Below are 17114 nucleotides of genomic sequence, written 5' to 3' on the forward strand. Positions count from 1 at the left end.
ACGTTTCCTTTATTTTTCTGCGAGTAATGCCAATCGACGCTGTTCCGCTGTTCTCTTTTTTCATCGAAATTACCGTACGGCGCGTTCGCGCTTCGTATTGTGTCATTAGTCACATCAGAGACGTTATACTGGGCATTCAAAAGTTTGCGAAATATTCGTGTTTGAGGTTTTTAAATATTGTTAAAAATAAACCTTGTGCCTCAGTGTGTTAAAGAAAGACTGCTAATTACACAAGTTGTTTACGGTTATTTCAAAGAAAATTAGAAATTACGGGAGGAAACTCTGACAGACTCTCGACGCCACACATTTGAAACCGAGCGCGTTACGGACTGACAGCATCGCACTGCTTATATACACCCACCCCCACTATCATTAACCTCATAGAATAGTGGCGCCACCTCTGTGAGAAGTGCTCAAACTGTTCGCATAGCGTTATTGTTGATCTTGATTACTATAATTTCTTCTAATTAACTTTCACGTCGCTTGCTTTTACATAATAATTTTATTTAACAAATAAAAGTGTTTAACAAATTAGATAAACTGATTTTATAAAGGAAACTTTTGTCTGTTGTCTTTGATGGCGCAGTAATAAGTGAATAATAAATTTGTAAAACGTAGCGAAGGAGAGTCTCTTTTTTATAGATAACGCGAATTAATTTTGAAACAATTTCCTATCGAAAATGTACCTCTCGAGGAGCGGAAGTAGATGGCAGTGAATGTGTTTGCTGAGATGCGAAAGTTGATAACGCCACAAATTTGTGGCGTTATCGACGTTACCGACTTCCTCATATAAGCAGACACATTCACAGCCATCTACTTCCGCTCCTCGGAGGGTACATTTTCGTTAGGAAATTGTTTCAAAATTAATTCACGCCATCTATAAAAAAGAGACTCTCGTTTGCGACGTCTTTCAAATTTCTACGCTTTTCAAATTAATTATTCACTTATTTCTACGCCATCAAAGAGTACACATCACAATTTGCCTTTGCCAAATCTAGATTTGTATTTCTAAGCTTCTACTTCAGTTTACCTTAATTGTAAAGACTTGTTGCTGTTAAATAAAATTGTTATATAAAAGCCATCCAACGTGAAAGTTAATTAGAAGAAAATATTGTGGCCAACGACCACCCATCCACAAATTAAGTACTAATGGCGCCATCTTTGCAAAAATTGTCCAAACTATTCAATTTTTAATTTCAGATTTACTCACAGAGATGGCGATACCACTCTGTCAGCAGTTTACTTCGCTGTCGGTAATGCTGTGCGTACAATTTGAGTACTTTTTACAGAGATGACGCCGCGAGCAAGGAAAAAGCTACCGAAGACACTGATTGAGATCTCACTCTGTATACTAACGTTGTGCTACGTTTTGAAAATGTGTGTTGTGATAACTAATGGAAAATATTAGTCTTTTCGTTAAATTAAGTAAATAAAGAAACATCAAGCAGAATGCCTGCTCAAGAAGTTGCTATTCCACAGCCACCGGCGACAGAGAATGAGGAAAATACTGCTCCTTCATCTCAGCCGATCGTTGGCATCATTTATCCTCCACCGGAGGTTAGAAGTATCCTTTGACTATACGTAATTTGTTGTTAATAATAACTAAAGTAAAACATTTATATTCTGGTAATTTTTTGATAACAATGCTTGATGAAATTATGGAGATTTCCATAATAAATGTGTATACGTGAGTATTGTATATTGAAGTAATGAAGAGGTTAACTGCAAGGTTACTTGAGAATTATTTCTACACCATCCTGAAAATGTCCATGCATTTGAACAATTTAATTTAAAACAGCATAATTCTATTTATATTTTGCTATTATAAGGTCAATGATCTAATATATAGTTCCATCAGGTTTTTAGGATGCATTATATAGTTGTACGCTTTATATGTACGCTTTTGTATTTCAGATTTTCGATTGATACGTTGGTACTTATGTAGCTTTCCTTATGTATGAAATTTAGATATCGTTGACAAGACCGCCAGTTTTGTAGCTAGAAATGGGCCAGAGTTTGAGTCGAGAATCAGACAAAATGAGCTGGGAAACTCGAAGTTTAATTTCTTAAATTTTGGCGATCCGTACCATGCTTATTACCAGCATAAGGTGAAAGAATTTAAAGAAGGGAAAGGTCAGGAGCCTACTATAGGATCCGGGCCTGGGAAAGCAGTTAATCTTGCTGCTCATCAGAAGCAGCAAGAAATTTTGAAACAAGTTGAACAACCATTTATTCCGAAAGATCCACCCGCTGAATTTGAATTTATCGCAGATCCACCATCTATCTCAGCTTTGGATCTGTACGTGTTTTAATCAAATATCCCTCTCCCTTACGTAACTGTAAAGGCTGTTTCATTTTAATTTTCCCCTGTGATTATTTCAAACATACTTGAAATTTTAGAGATGCGTCTGTCTAAAATGTAATTGCGCGTTCCACAAAATCTCCCCCTTGAAAGAGAACTTTCATTTGAGATATTGTTTAAAGTAATAAATATATGAAGTCAGATATTCGTAGTCATCTTAATTTGAGATAATCACATTCGAATATTAAAATGGTATACCCTGTGTAAGGGAATACATTGAATAAATATAAATTTGTTTTCTTTGACTTTTTAGGGATATTGTAAAATTAACAGCACAATTTGTTGCTCGTAATGGTCGTCAGTTTTTAACTAATCTAATGAATCGAGAACAGAGAAATTTTCAGTTTGATTTCTTACGACCTCAACATTCCTTGTTTCAGTACTTTACAAAACTCTTAGAGCAATATACAAAAGTAAGACGTAATTTACTTATTTTTTTTCGTAATTAGATATTAACGTATACCTGATTTCTTAAAGTAATGTAAATTTATAGGTATTAATTCCACCGAAAGATCTGTTACCACGTCTGCGCGATGAAGTGGCTAACATGGATAAAATTTTAGAACAAGTTAAATATCGCGCTGAATGGCTGAAGTATCAAGAAGCTCAAAGACGCAAAGAGGAAGAGGAATTGGAACGTGAAAGAGTCGCTTACGCACAAATTGATTGGCATGATTTCGTTGTAGTCGAGACTGTCGATTACCAACAATTCGAAGTTGGAAATTTCCCAGCGCCAACAACGCCAGACGAAGTTGGCGCTCGAGTTCTTATGCAGGTACCTGATACAAGTTATATTAAATGCGTTGATATTATGTTGAAATGTTTTAACGTATTTACAGTTTTGAACAATTTTTTTATTTATCTTACATCTGATAATTTGTTAAACTTTTAGGAGAGAATAGAAGAAGGTGAAGATGTCGAAATGCAAATCGACAGTGATGGAGAGGATGATATGCAAAATCGCAACGAGGGTGAGAAAGATCGGGCAAAAGATAATAATCAAGTAAGCATTTTATACATTTATCGAAACAAAAATCAACTGTGCAGCTTCATAAACCATAATATGCTTATATTTTAAGGTACAAGATATGGAGGAGGATTCAAGCGATGAAGATGATGTATCACCTCCAGGTGACACTCATAAATCGAAAGAATCAAAGCCACGTGACAGTAATAACATGCAACCTCCACCGTTGCCACCTACTCCAGGAAATGTAGTAGTAAAGAAAGGATATGATCCTAAACAACACGGTAAATAAAAAAAGAAATGTAGGCACTGTGTATATTAACCGATTAAGAAATTACAATGTATTTACTTTTACAGGAACTAAGACTGCGCGACCTGTACCACCTGATGAATATTTGATATCTCCAATCACCGGAGAACGTATACCCGCGAGTAAAGTTCAAGAACACATGCGTATCGGTCTACTGGATCCACGTTGGGTAGAACAGAGAGACAAGCATCTCGATAAATTGGCACAAGAAACGGTATTTGCGCCTGGTACGGCGATCGAAGCTAGCTTGAAGCAACTAGCTGAGAGACGTACCGATATCTTCGGTGTCGGTGATGAAGAAACCGCAATTGGTAAAAAGATCGGAGAAGAAGATAAGAAGAAAGACGACAAAGTCACATGGGACGGACACACGTCGAGTGTTGAAGCAGCGACTAGAGCTGCTAGAGCAAATATCACCTTGGAAGAGCAAATTCATCAGATACATAAAGTGAAGGGGCTTCTCCCGGACGAAGAGAAAGAAAAGATCGGGCCGAAACCTGCTAATCGCGCTGCTGAGCTGTCACATATGGCTGCTGCTGCTTCGAAACCGCAGGCCACATTGAAAGCACCACCCAAACCGCCAGCTCCAAAACCAGTACCAGTTCCGACCCAACCACCACCGCCACCGACTATGAGCATGCCTACTATGGGTATTCCTCAACCGATGATGCCGCAAGCACCGATGATGATGATGGCTCCTATGCCTCCGATACGACCACCACCGCTTATGAGTAAGTAATTTTAATGATTTTCTTTTTTCAATACATTTCTGCTGGTTTTTATTTTACATTACGCGATTATACATAATATAAATATTGGATATGTATTTATAACATATAGTATTAATCATAGCTAACTTTCATTTCTAGCACCAGCAATGTCGCCATTTATGCCAACACCACCACCTATGCAACCTCCAATGACATCTGCTGTAAGTATTTATAAAGTAAATAATATGTATCTTTTAACTAATATTTTATTGATCTTTTCTAGATTGGATTGAAACATACTGCTGAACCTATGGAGGAGGAACCTCAAACTAAGAAATTAAGAACTGAAGATTCTTTGATTCCGGAACAACAATTCTTAGCCAGGAATAAGGTAATTCACTTCGATATTGAATATTTATACTCATGATAAAAATTTATTACGAACACTTTTTGTCTCTTTAGGGTCCTGTACAACTAAACATTGCTGTACCGATGATGACAGAAAAAGCAGAATGGAAGTTGAATGGCCAGACATTAAACATTACTTTGCAATTGAGCGATACCGTGGCGACAATGAAAGCTCTTATTCACGAGCAAACTGGCATGCCACCTGGCAAGCAGAAGTTACAATACGAGGTATGATATTTCGTGATAATTTTAGTCACATTGGTGTTATTTTGTCAATATTTAGCGTCTTTAGCTCTTTCGGCTACATCTCGAGTCTTTGTTGCACCTTCGTTGTACCTTCGTTTCCTTATGTACGCAAAATTTAGCTAAGTTCGAAATCTGCTTTCAATGTGCTTGATCTCGTCGCTAGTTGTGGCTTAATGCAAAGTGTGGGCGGATATATATTTTTTATTATATTTACTTTCAGGGAATGTTCTTCAAAGACAGCAACAGTCTTGCATATTACAATTTAGCATCGGGCAATGTAATTAATCTTTTACCAAAGGAGAGAGGTGGTAGGAAAAAGTAAAACGGGAAAATGTGTAATTAATGACATTTAAAAACTTTCACATTTCCTTTGTGTAATGCTCTTAATTTACTTCATATTAAAACATTAAAAAGGTAAGAACACTGTTAACAGAGAAATAAAATACACCTTTAATTAAATAAAAACTTTACATTTCTTATTGTATTTTTCTTGATCTATAATTATAATAAGTTAGCATTTAATAAATTAATAATATATAATATAATAAAATTTATAAAGACACAAATATAAATTATTTATATAAGCTTAGATCTTGTTTTAAAAATTGCACTTTTAGATTACCTTGTACTTTTATTGGTAAGGTATTAGTGAGATTTAATTAGCTAGATTAATTTAGCAATTCGTTGAACGGACACTTGCAAAATATTGGAAATATCGTGTTCACATTAGCGTGGCAAGTTTTTCGTAAAAGCCGTCGTCTTTTCACCTTGCATTAGAGATTCAGAATATTCTACTTGGACATTTCGAACATTTTCTATTCATTTATAAAAGCAGTACTCTAAATATTACTTTAAAAAGTATCGTATAAAAATCTGTCAGAATAAAACTCTATAAATATTATCGAGTTATACAACGTTCTAAATGCAACAATGTTTTTCATATTATCTAGTATTATGCATTATCGAAGGCCTCATGTTTAGAATGTTTTTGCGTTTTGTATTTATAACGTTTATATACTTTACTTTCGATTAGTTTTATTTTTAATTTGCTCTACAATTCTTCGGTAGCGTATAACCATTGATTTGTATATCTAAAAATCAAAAGTGACACGATTAAGAATTTCTTTTTTCGAACAATGCGAGGTTGTAATTTGATGTAACTTACCGAGTCTGCGTCATCGTAAGGACGACACGCGAGTGTTGGTTCTGGCAAGCAACGCGTGATTTCATCGAAATTGCATTCATTTCGCAACAAAACGTGCTTTGCTTGATAGACTGCACCCATTACAGCTGAATTAGCTATTTCCTATTAAACAGAATTTATAAGTAATTAAAACATTGAATATTCAGTAGTTCAATGATGTAAATTTTAATATTATAGAATGGCAGTAGAAAACCGAAATCATTACCAATATGTACACTGGTGAATTGAAAACATCAGAAAGTACTTGTAGTATTGCTTTATTCGCGGATGCACCCCCAGTTGCAATAATGCGTGTATTTGGTCCTATAAATAGCAGAAAGGGGAATATAAAAAAGTGTTTTCTTTCGTTAAAAATTCCTCTACCGATATTTTTCTACTTCAAAAAATGTCGAAATTTTGCAAGGTATATTTTTGTGTTTTTGTGTGAATTACATTCATTCGTAAAATAAATTTGAAGTAAGCATGTTTGAAATGATTAGATGCAGGTGAAATGTAAGAAAATTGCAGAGAATACTTCACTTACCGACTACAAGGCCGAAATCCTCAGCGTGAGCCCTTTTCGCAACAAACTGACCTTCGATAAGGGCTCTCACCTCTACCTCCTTAGAGCTGTAACGCGATATTTTCTCGTTCGCCTTGTTGAACCGATGATCGCCAATGACAAATGGTAAAATTTCTTGTGCGTCAAAGTATAAACCTAAATTCCCAAAATTACCCCGCGGAGTGCTTTCCAGTAACTCGTTGAAAATTTGCCAACTGCCTTGTGCCGCACTGTCGCGTATTCTTTCCCGTGTCAGTGAACCATTCTTGAAGCTAAGAATTCACATTGCTTTACTTTAGGATATTTCAGTTCTACATGAACGTGTTACTCGAAACATACTACCATTGTCAATTAATTTATCTTTCTTAATTCATATTTACTATTATTCCCTTCCTTGAACAAATCTTTTCCTATTAATATCTGAAAGTTTTCTAGTTCTAGATTGCCCAATGTAAACTTCTGTTTTATTTATTTCTTTGACTTGTTAGATAATCTAAAGTTTTAGAATATTTTGATTTTTCATCAATTCATTTTAAGGTAATAGTGTTCTAAGAAAATTCTGTCTTATTATAATGAAAGGAAAAAAATAGTCATTTACACAAGCAAAGCCATATAAGCTTTATCGGCGAGGGGGTTGCAAAAGATATGTCCATCTAAAGCAGTTTTTGGTTTGTTCAACCACAGAAACAGAGTATCACTTGTTCCCAAACTGCAGGCGATGTCTCCTTCTTTCAGCCTCATCCCTATAAATCAATGAACAAATTACGAATCGAAAAAGTATTTGTATGGATATTTGTAAAGACAATTATCGTTAAAAGGCGAAGTGATGAGTATAGATTAACAGAGAATTATTCACGCTGGAACTGTAAGATTAACGATTGTACGCTTACCCATTAAAGAACCTGAATTGTCGCCTGTGAATGCAGTTATCCTGCACGTTTCGTCGAAGCCGAATCTTTCAACGAAATAAGACGAAATTGGACCGATATCGCTGCACGACGAAACTGGTTTTCCGAGCTTTTCTCGCAAATTTGGACCGCAAGCCTAAATAAATAATGGTTCGTACAACGGTGTATTCATTAAAGAAAAATTTTCTTTTTTCTTCATATTGTGTTTTGCTTTGTATTGTTGATAATTATAGGAACTGTTTGTCGGAGTTATTGGCGGCTCAGAGGAAGGAAAGATAGTTACGTAAGTTCTGAATTCACCGCATTAATTTATATATTGATATACTTTCAAATTAATTGTGCCTTCATTAGTTTGTTGTTTTTTAAGGAGAAAACTACCGTTTCGAAAATACATGTTACTTAACTACATTTTAGTTTCTGTTGGTGACTAACGAATTAGATGATCAAGCTTTCACCATACTTCAAATAGCTGAGCTTTTCTTATATTGAAATTTCTTCATTTTTAATATAAAACAATTTTTGAACCTTCGAACAATCGAAGCTTGAAAAATTTGGAATATTAGGAAACAATTTAAATAATTAAAACTAATAACGCAAGTTCAAATATGCAAAGTTCACGCATTCGTATCAATAATCGCGAAATGACTTCACGAGGCGGTATCACACTCTGTTTCGAAATAACCTCTGTCTATAAATAATGTCCGGTAGAAATGTAATAATTATCGAGCGATATTCTACCTCTAATAGGACGTCATCCCAGTCTTTTGTATGAATATTTAACAAGTTCATTCCAGAGCCATCGGACCAATCAATGGGCGCGAAATCGCCCAAAAACAAGGAACCAAGGAAACTGCTGACCAAAGAGATCCTCTGAAAGAAAAACACATTTCATAACATAGAATGAGTATCAGTGACGAATATGTTTTTGCATAACCCGTTATAATTTTATTCGCGCTAGGCATCTCCATAAATAGAATTTCTCGATACTTTAAAAAAGGCATTGCGAGACACCGCGAGTAATCAGTTCTATCGGCTATTTTAATTTGCCGTGCTGCCGTGAAGTAAAACGTGCTTCGGAATAAACAAATTTTTGTTGTTTAACTTAAAATGCAAAGGAGGAATACAGAAGTAATACCGAACGAAACGGTACGCATTGATCTTTAAAAACGCACTAAAACGAACTCGATACAGAAGTTGACGCGTATCAAGTACGGTGCTTTGATCGATATGCCGATAGTCGTTCCGAATTTCTCGCAACGAATCCGGTGTAACGTAAATTTCGGACGTTATACCTCTGTGCTGCTGTACGCTTCCGGTCTGGTCCGTGCTATTTTCGCAATCTGCGGCCCTGAGAACCTTTCGTACGCCCGTGATCCCGTTATCTCCGCTAATTTCTGTAAATCACGACGGGTCGTTACGTTGATTAATTATAAATCAGTTTGTTTCTCGTTGCAACCACGATCCTCTATCGACGTTCTAATATATGTACGCTACCAGATGATGCCCATCGACGTTTCTTTTTGGCTCCACTTATCGCGGTGAGCAAATTCATTCTTAACTACAGGCAGTAAAATCAATGAGATATTTAATTAATCGCAACCGCAGAGTCAGCTTTTTAATAGATTTAGAGATAGCAAACAACGAAACGGGAATCGGTTCTTTTTTTTTTTTTTGTGGAAAACATCGAGACGCGCGAAGATATATAACCCATGGACAGACGCGATCAGAGGTCGTGATAAAAGGTATAATCGGCTGGCTGGGTTTGCGGATTATGCAAATTGCAAATTAATTCGTTGACATCGATGAATATGCATGGGGATCGGTGAATTTCGAAAAGTTTTCGATCGAAGGTACGATAACGATCGGTTAATAATAAGTAAAATGAGTATCGCGGATGACTTCCGTCTAAAAATAAAATTAGAAACGGAATCGCAGTCGTGGCACGATCGTGCCCGTGTTTCGATCGAACTTATTTAACGAGCGAAGCTAAGAGAGAGGGAGGGATATTCATTTTACGGTATTAAGCGAAAGAGAGAACTTGAGGTGGCATACTTGAGGGCCACCCACGATCTCCTCCAGAATCTTGCATTCTCTGGTGGTGCTGGAATCCATCCACACAGGTGACTGTGACACCGAAAACGAGGTGACCAGTTGCTCGTGTAAGAATTTCGTGGGATCCAATTTCTGTAACTGATTTCGACTGCCCTTGCCCCAGTAAACTGTGCCATGTTGCTGTGTATTAATGAACAAAGATAACACATTATCATCCGTACTTTTTTTTAAGCCACGGTAAAATGCTCGCGTTTATAAGGGTCGCGCGTTGCGAAATTTTCTTGGACGCCCGAGTTACACGAGGCAAAAGACACGAAACTTTTTATTGCATTTTTATGTCAAACTTTTTGCCTGCATACGTTCATGTAAAACACGTCAATATATAGCAAATTAAGTATCGCTTGAACAATTAGAATTGAAAAAAAAAGAAGCAAGGATAGAGTCACAATTTTATTCTGATAAATTTGTTTACTATTTAAATTATTTATATTACGTAGAAACTGATGTGATTCACCGGTATATTTAAATTGCTTCTTAGAAATAAGAATGAAAAAAAGTGGTTTGCCATTCCTGAAGCATTATGAATTTTACGTAGAGATTTTTTAAAAATTTATAGCTTCATTAGCAATCTTACGTATCGTTTTGTTGGGAAGCTTAATTGAGGTAGAGGAGATTGAAAAGGCTGATTTACCGTCCGTAGTACAATTTACGACCGGTGACATTTGTATTTCATCATTCGGACGTTTAGAAACGTTCTTTTACCTGCGCGCATCCGGAAATAGCGGCCACCTTGCTAAAATCGACGCCGCACACGCGTAATTTGTCAAGGATCATGTCCACAGCCTTAACCCACATCAAACTGTGAGCCACGACCACGTGCGGCTCTCCTTTTTTCTGAATTACGCCGCCATACGTCCTAAAATAGTCGAATTTTTAACAATTAAATAAAACAAAAAAAGGAACTCGAATACACAGTTTCAATAAGATCGTAAGTTGTAACTTAATTGTCGATCAATTGGTACGATTAGAGTACAGAAGACGTTCTATGCTCTAGTTATTTCTTCTATGAAAATCATCAGACCGGATAAGTAGTGGGGAGTCAAAAATTTCTTGTAAAAATTCATCCGAGAAAGATATATCTGGTTTCTTTGAAATCATATTTTATTAGCCATTATCTTCTCTTAACGAGATATTAAAGAGGGGACGCATAAATAAATTAATAACATTTTCAGATTATTTATTAGTTAGACTGGAGTACACTGGAACGTGTAATATATTACGAAATATGTAAATAAATGTACATTTTATAGTTAAAACGAAGAGGTATCGATATTAAAATTATTTATGTATATATATTTATAATTTCGTGTGGAAAGTAGTATAGCAAAGAAATATTTAAAAAAAGTAGAAACGCGCTAAAAATAAATGGTTGTAATACGTGGACGTGTGCATGGAGATGGGATGATTAAACATACCTAAACTCTGGAAGATCGTTGTCGAATTGTACGTTGGTTTCATGGAGAATGTTGAGATTATTATCAGCGACTACCGCTTTTAACTGCAAATGCCGAAAGATATTTATTAATCTTTTCTTCTCGCTGATACTTCTATTAAATTCACAATTCCGGGCTACTTCACGGTTTATTATATTAAAAGTCGAATAAATTACGTAGCAACAAGGCTGTATGGGAACAGGAACCGTACTTATCCACTCGCGGCAAGGTCAATTAACTACGTTATTTTACAAGGTATCTATTTCAAAATTTAGTGGGAAATCTGAAATTCATAATAGCACTTCGATTTCTGTCGTATGGATATACGTATGTACACGTGCCACGCTCTTCTCACTCAAAATTAGACGGAATTTGATTAATTGATGTTTCGTAAATTCGTTTACAAAAAAAATCTTGAATAGGTCGGAAATATGACTCGGCAAAGTTATATGTAAAGCAATTATGTGTACGTTGAGTTGTACAACATTAATTGTTGTAATTATATGCATTTATGCTTTGTCGGACTTTTGAGAGGCATTTGTGACGTTTTATCGTTCGATTGACGTAAATAAAGTAACCTCATTTATACTTTTAGAGACAATTTTATGCATTTAAATGAACTATGCTCCCGTCATAAGACATTTTATAAGAACACATTATACTTTCATATTTATCTACTGATGTTTATAAAGTGTTCTAAATTCTTGATTTACTTTAATTTTCAGAAGTTTGTTACATATATTATAATAAAGGATAGAAGATAAGACAACGAAAGCACAATTTTAATACCAACATTCTTTGTTCTAAAATATACAAGTGGCAACATATATTTTCATAATGCAGTATGTATATAGTTTTGTTTTGTTTCTCGTTTAGAGAATTAATGCGATTGTAGTTCTTATGCACAGCCGCTTGTTTTAAAACGATGGGCTCTATTTAAACAAAGTTAATCAGCTGGTTAAAATCGCACTGGACGATTATCGATTACGTTATTACGTTTATGATTAATGTTTCCCCGATTAATTGCTTTTTACGGGATAGACGCAGAAGAGTATTTTGCAATTTCAATTATCATCTGAACCGCTCCTAGTGTTCCGCGTTGCAAACGAGATACACTTTTTTTTTTCTTTCTGCTCTGTATCGTTCAATACTTAATGTTATCGCTGAGTTAGATAATTGTGACCCTTTGCGCGCATGTCATACGCTGCGAAACGTTCGTATCAATCAACAGAGATATATTTACGTGACAATTTGGTAAACTGTCGTCTGCAACATTTCTTCCAGATATATAAACAATTTGTATTTATTCTTGCACGCGAAATTATCATTAATTCGATTATATTGATTTTTATTACATAATTATCATTGTTTAAGAAAAAAAAGTTTTCCTTTCGTTGAATGTTTTCACAGAAAGGAGTTATATAATTATATAATCGCGTGTATTGCATAATTAGAAACTTGGAGAAATGTTTTCAAAATATTTGCGACTAAAGATAATGCAACGTGTATATATTACGATAAATAATTGGAAATCGAGAAGCTAAAACACATTGGATACACTTAAATTTAATGTTTTGGAGTCAAAATTAAATGTAAAATCATCGTGACTTATAATATGATTTTCAAAGTATAGGAAGAAGTAATAAATAATGAATGCTAATGAAAAGAAGGAATTCCTCTTTCATTTATTAGTTTGGTCCTGACTGAATACATATATCCTCTTCAATTACAGCTTGCGCAAATCTTTTAAAAGCGAACAAAGCTGTTGTTCAACTACAATTAATCGAAAATTTCTTTTTATTTACGCAACGATGTTTCTATAGATTTAAAAAGAGACGCGCGTTACTAGAGGCATGCGCAGTAAACGATGTGCGGTGGAAGCCAGTTACCAAACACCGTTGAAGCACGAAAGAATAAACTACTTGTCGGTGCAACAAATGTCAATTTTTTGTGATTTGCTGGCACACGATTACGGTAGCCGCTTCCGTATAGTACGTAGAGTTATAATGGTGGAAGTAAGAAAGTTGAAAACAGCAGTAAACGGCGGAAGGAAAGTAAAGATGAGGGAAATGAACTCCGATGCACGAGACTGTCGTCAGTCTCGTATCATCGATAAGAGCATTTTTGTGGAAAGATGGTATTGCCTATCGATGATCACTCGTTCGAAGCAGATGTTCGACTCGCGGTAAAAAGCGGATCGTAACTGTGTAGATTATATTGGAGTTTTTAAAGGATTTACCTGCTGCGTGCTGAGATCAAACCCTAAGTATGTCACGTTCGAAGCAGCGCCCATATTTCAACCGTAGACTGACACGCAATGCGACGAAATCGTAGCAACGAATACGGCGTGGTGAGAATGCTACGGAGCCGATAGATTCGAAGAACGTATACACTTCACCGCGTGACCGTGCGCCTCTTTAATGTTCAGAAGGCTAATGTACGAACGATCTAGCCTGTACGTGGTATACGCTCGTTTTCAGCAGAACCCCAGGCATCGTTACGCGCTGTTTCGCATACATTGCGCGCCGCAAAGTGACTAAATGGGAGTAATCTTATCGTTATTGTTAATAATATAACGCCGTCCATTACGTAAGGTAGATTAATATATCAGGAAAGTTGCTTGAATTAGTATTACTTGTCCTTTGCAACGTTTTCACAACATCCGTGTGTAAATGGTACGTCGCGACGAAGAGGTTAAGTTTCCGTCGATACTGGTTTTCTCTCATCTCTGAACGCTGAATTTCTTTACCGGCTGATCTATCGCGTGGGTGTACGCGGTAAACATGCACCTGCATTGCACCTGCTGAGAACTTCTCGCGGGATAATTGGATGAGAATGCGAACATTGTCAGAAAATGAACATAAATTCCGGAGGGTAAATTAACGAGATCCAATATCTCGTCGGAGAACGTGTACCTTGTTACAATACAATATTTTTCCTTTCTAAGAAATTAATTATATTTACAATGGCAGGACAATGGATGTTACTTAAAGGGTATTAAACAGCATTCGAATAGTATTGTGAAGAAAGCAGCTTATGTATATTGATATTTTTTGCAGAGTTCGATCTAGCAGTAAAATTCTTTTCATTAATCGATTTCGCGATACTGGTTTTTAAACCGGTTTGACTCCTAACTACGCATACTGCATAGACGCGTCTACGACATTCTACTAGCACGAAAAAAGTAACAAACTGCACATACTCGAATTAAGCTATTCGTTTTGCAAAAAATCGCGAATGAAAAATTAAACAATAACATTTTTAATATGCATTCAAAGTATATATTGTATTGATAAATTCGGACAGTATTATATAGTATTTATTTAGATTTTACAATCGGAATAAATGATGAGTAACTTATGATCAACAATATCCGTGCAAAAATATATAAAATAATAGTTTAATACATCTCATATCACACGTGCGTGTTAGTGCGTGTACTAGATTAAAAAAAGTCTGTAACATGTAACAATTATTCCAATAATATTCAGCGCAACGAAAACTATGGTCATATACGGGTTTGAAAAGCATCCAGCGAAACTAACACTAAATAAATGTAAGAAAATTCTTTGGTTCGTCGAGGGCAGCGCGGTTCGGAAAACGACGCGGGGCGGCCGAAGGTAGCGTAAAAATAAAATGCTCCGCGCGTTATCCAAGACCATTAAATGTATACCAGTAGGGGCATAAAGTCTGTCCGAAAAACAATTATCAAGAACGAACGCGGAACCATAATAATTTGCGGGAAGTATCGTTGTCCGTGTAATGTGTGGCGTCGTTTTCTCCGAAAGACGAAAACGAGCAGCCTGAAGACGGGTACGTAACGACGCCGCCCTATATCGGGTGGTAGAGTCCATGGTGCATCGCGGTGCAATCAGTTGCAGCAATAACCTGGACCGTGTGCGCGCTTGTGGTAGTGCACCACAGTGTTCGATGGAGGGGGCGAAAGTATGACGAGGGAAGCAGCGTAGCGAATAGTGGTGGGGAGAGGGAGAGACAGAGATTGTTAAGTTATGTTAGTCGATGCACGGGTTTGTTTACGTAGTCGGTGACGGTGTAGAAGCGCGCGGTAAACGGGAGAGGAAAACGATGGGTGAAAAGAGAAGAGGAGGAAGAAAACGGGATGCGAGGTTGCGAGCAGGGTGCCAGGGGGTCTGGCCCATGCCTGTTTGTCGGTCCCGTAGCCCTATAATCGTGGTGTACAGATAATGGTTTGGGTTAAGGGACGCCAGGATGGACCGGGTGTGAGGGGTACGCGAGGAAAGAGATCGGAGGGAAGGACGCGTATAGAGAGAAGCCGGCAGCGTCGAGACAGGGCAGTTTCGGACGCCCTGCTTCTCGGAGACGAGGAGGACCGGGCCGACGCGCAACCAATCGAGCGAAACTTTCGCTGGCTCGGCTCGCTCGTCGTTTGGCAAAGCTTTCTTTCGATCTTGCTCTGCCCACGGAGCCCAGCGATGATTTCTGACTACGCGACGCGAGCCTGGAAATGTAATTACCGAGAAAGCCCACACTGGAGAACGTTCCGCTGACGTTGCAACACGCGACCGTGTATTTCGGGAATTGGATGTCGAAAAATTAGTAGTATTTCGTTGGCTGCTTCCGATACATTTTTTCTCAAATTTATTTTAATCGAGAAACAGGAAACGAATGGGGTATTAATATATATTAGGGTACTATAGGGTGTTAATTGATATGTTGTGACGGAAATGTATTACGCAATTTGGTTGTACGTCCTGTAGGGTTGTATGCCAGTGTATATAAAAAAAAATGTAGTTCAATAGGCATAATCGATTGGCTACTCTACTTAGGTTCATTCAATTTTTCTTATTTCACCTCATCAAAATGTACAGTACAGATTCGTGATTATTTTTAACGAAACGAGGTCACAAGAAAGACCGTTGACGAAGAATTATTCCATAAGCATTATAAATTGATCGCGTTGTACAATTTTCCCTATAAATCAAAGTAACGCATAAAATCGCCATTCCGTCACCAGAAAATGGGGTATAAAACGAAAGGGGAATAACATCCATTAAAACCTTTACGTTCGGACAGTTACGCCGAAAACAGTTGCCCGATACCATGCCATTGCTCGCATGGAAATTTACATCTAATGCGAGAAATAAAAACTGAAGTAGAGAGAAAAAGAGCGAGAGAGGAAGTACTCCTAGTAACACTTTATCCTGTACGTTATCTGTAACAAGTAGATAGTAATTTCCGATCTCACGCAAAAGTGCGTCATCCGTGACAAATTATAGTTTCTAATTTGACGCAAAAAAACACGGCATCCATAATAAGTATATATAGCTGTTTTCAATTTGACGCAGCAGTGAGTCATTCGGCGAAGGTATTAATCGCCAAGCAGGAACGTTTCGATCGTTGATGAAGTTACACGATTTGCATTAGCGCCGGGAGCGATCATCGCCTACAACAGTGAGTTGAATGCGTGTTTAACGCGTGCGAAAGAACGCAACGGGCGTTAAAATGGCACGATCGTAGGAAGTAAAAACAGGAAAAGGAGGATTCGAGCAGGGAATTTTTTCGAAACTGTAGACTTTCATTATCTAAACACATCGCGGTATCGACAGGGCGGCGGAAAAAAGGGACGGGACGATAGGGGTGGCTGTTGAAGGCAGCCCGACGGGGCGCGGCGCGGTGGATGGCGTCGGCGACAGCCGGCAAAGCCACGTCGTCGCCGTCGAACGGACAACGACGAAACGAGGGTCGGCTCTCTCGTGCAGACAGGACGAAACGTGGAGAGCGAGATGGAAAGGGAGAAAGAGACAGCCGGGCGCCGATTCCAGCGACCGGCCGGCGCTAACCTCGACGCCAACCGTGGAACGTCGCCGGCGTCGCCGACACCGTCGCCGCCACTGGTCGACCCACGACACCACGACGAAGACGACGACGACA

General features: G+C 37.5%; 2 protein-coding genes across 2 annotated transcripts; one reads left to right on the forward strand and one right to left on the reverse strand.

Annotated features, from left to right (window-relative positions):
• Positions 1 to 1339: 1339 nt before the first annotated feature.
• On the forward strand, positions 1340 to 5468 carry Sf3a1 (splicing factor 3A subunit 1). The gene is made up of 11 exons (XM_076910648.1): positions 1340 to 1564; positions 1969 to 2299; positions 2616 to 2775; positions 2856 to 3137; positions 3255 to 3365; positions 3442 to 3613; positions 3687 to 4370; positions 4509 to 4570; positions 4633 to 4740; positions 4812 to 4985; positions 5224 to 5468. Exons 1-11 carry the CDS (start codon positions 1450 to 1452, stop codon positions 5323 to 5325), a joined length of 2301 nt encoding a protein of 766 aa, XP_076766763.1. The 5' UTR covers positions 1340 to 1449; the 3' UTR covers positions 5326 to 5468.
• Positions 5469 to 5734: 266 nt separating this feature from the next.
• LOC143433346 (xylulose kinase) lies at positions 5735 to 13902 on the reverse strand. Its single transcript, XM_076910654.1, has 12 exons — positions 13441 to 13902; positions 11184 to 11266; positions 10471 to 10624; positions 9709 to 9888; positions 8949 to 9050; positions 8395 to 8526; positions 7639 to 7792; positions 7347 to 7491; positions 6731 to 7020; positions 6413 to 6510; positions 6169 to 6309; positions 5735 to 6094 (listed from the first exon to the last, which is right to left on the reverse strand). Exons 1-12 carry the CDS (start codon positions 13492 to 13494, stop codon positions 6023 to 6025), a joined length of 1605 nt encoding a protein of 534 aa, XP_076766769.1. The 5' UTR covers positions 13495 to 13902; the 3' UTR covers positions 5735 to 6022.
• Positions 13903 to 17114: the final 3212 nt, after the last annotated feature.

This window comes from Xylocopa sonorina, chromosome 2 (assembly GCF_050948175.1).
Source record: "Xylocopa sonorina isolate GNS202 chromosome 2, iyXylSono1_principal, whole genome shotgun sequence".
Taxonomy (NCBI): Eukaryota; Metazoa; Arthropoda; class Insecta; order Hymenoptera; family Apidae; genus Xylocopa; species Xylocopa sonorina.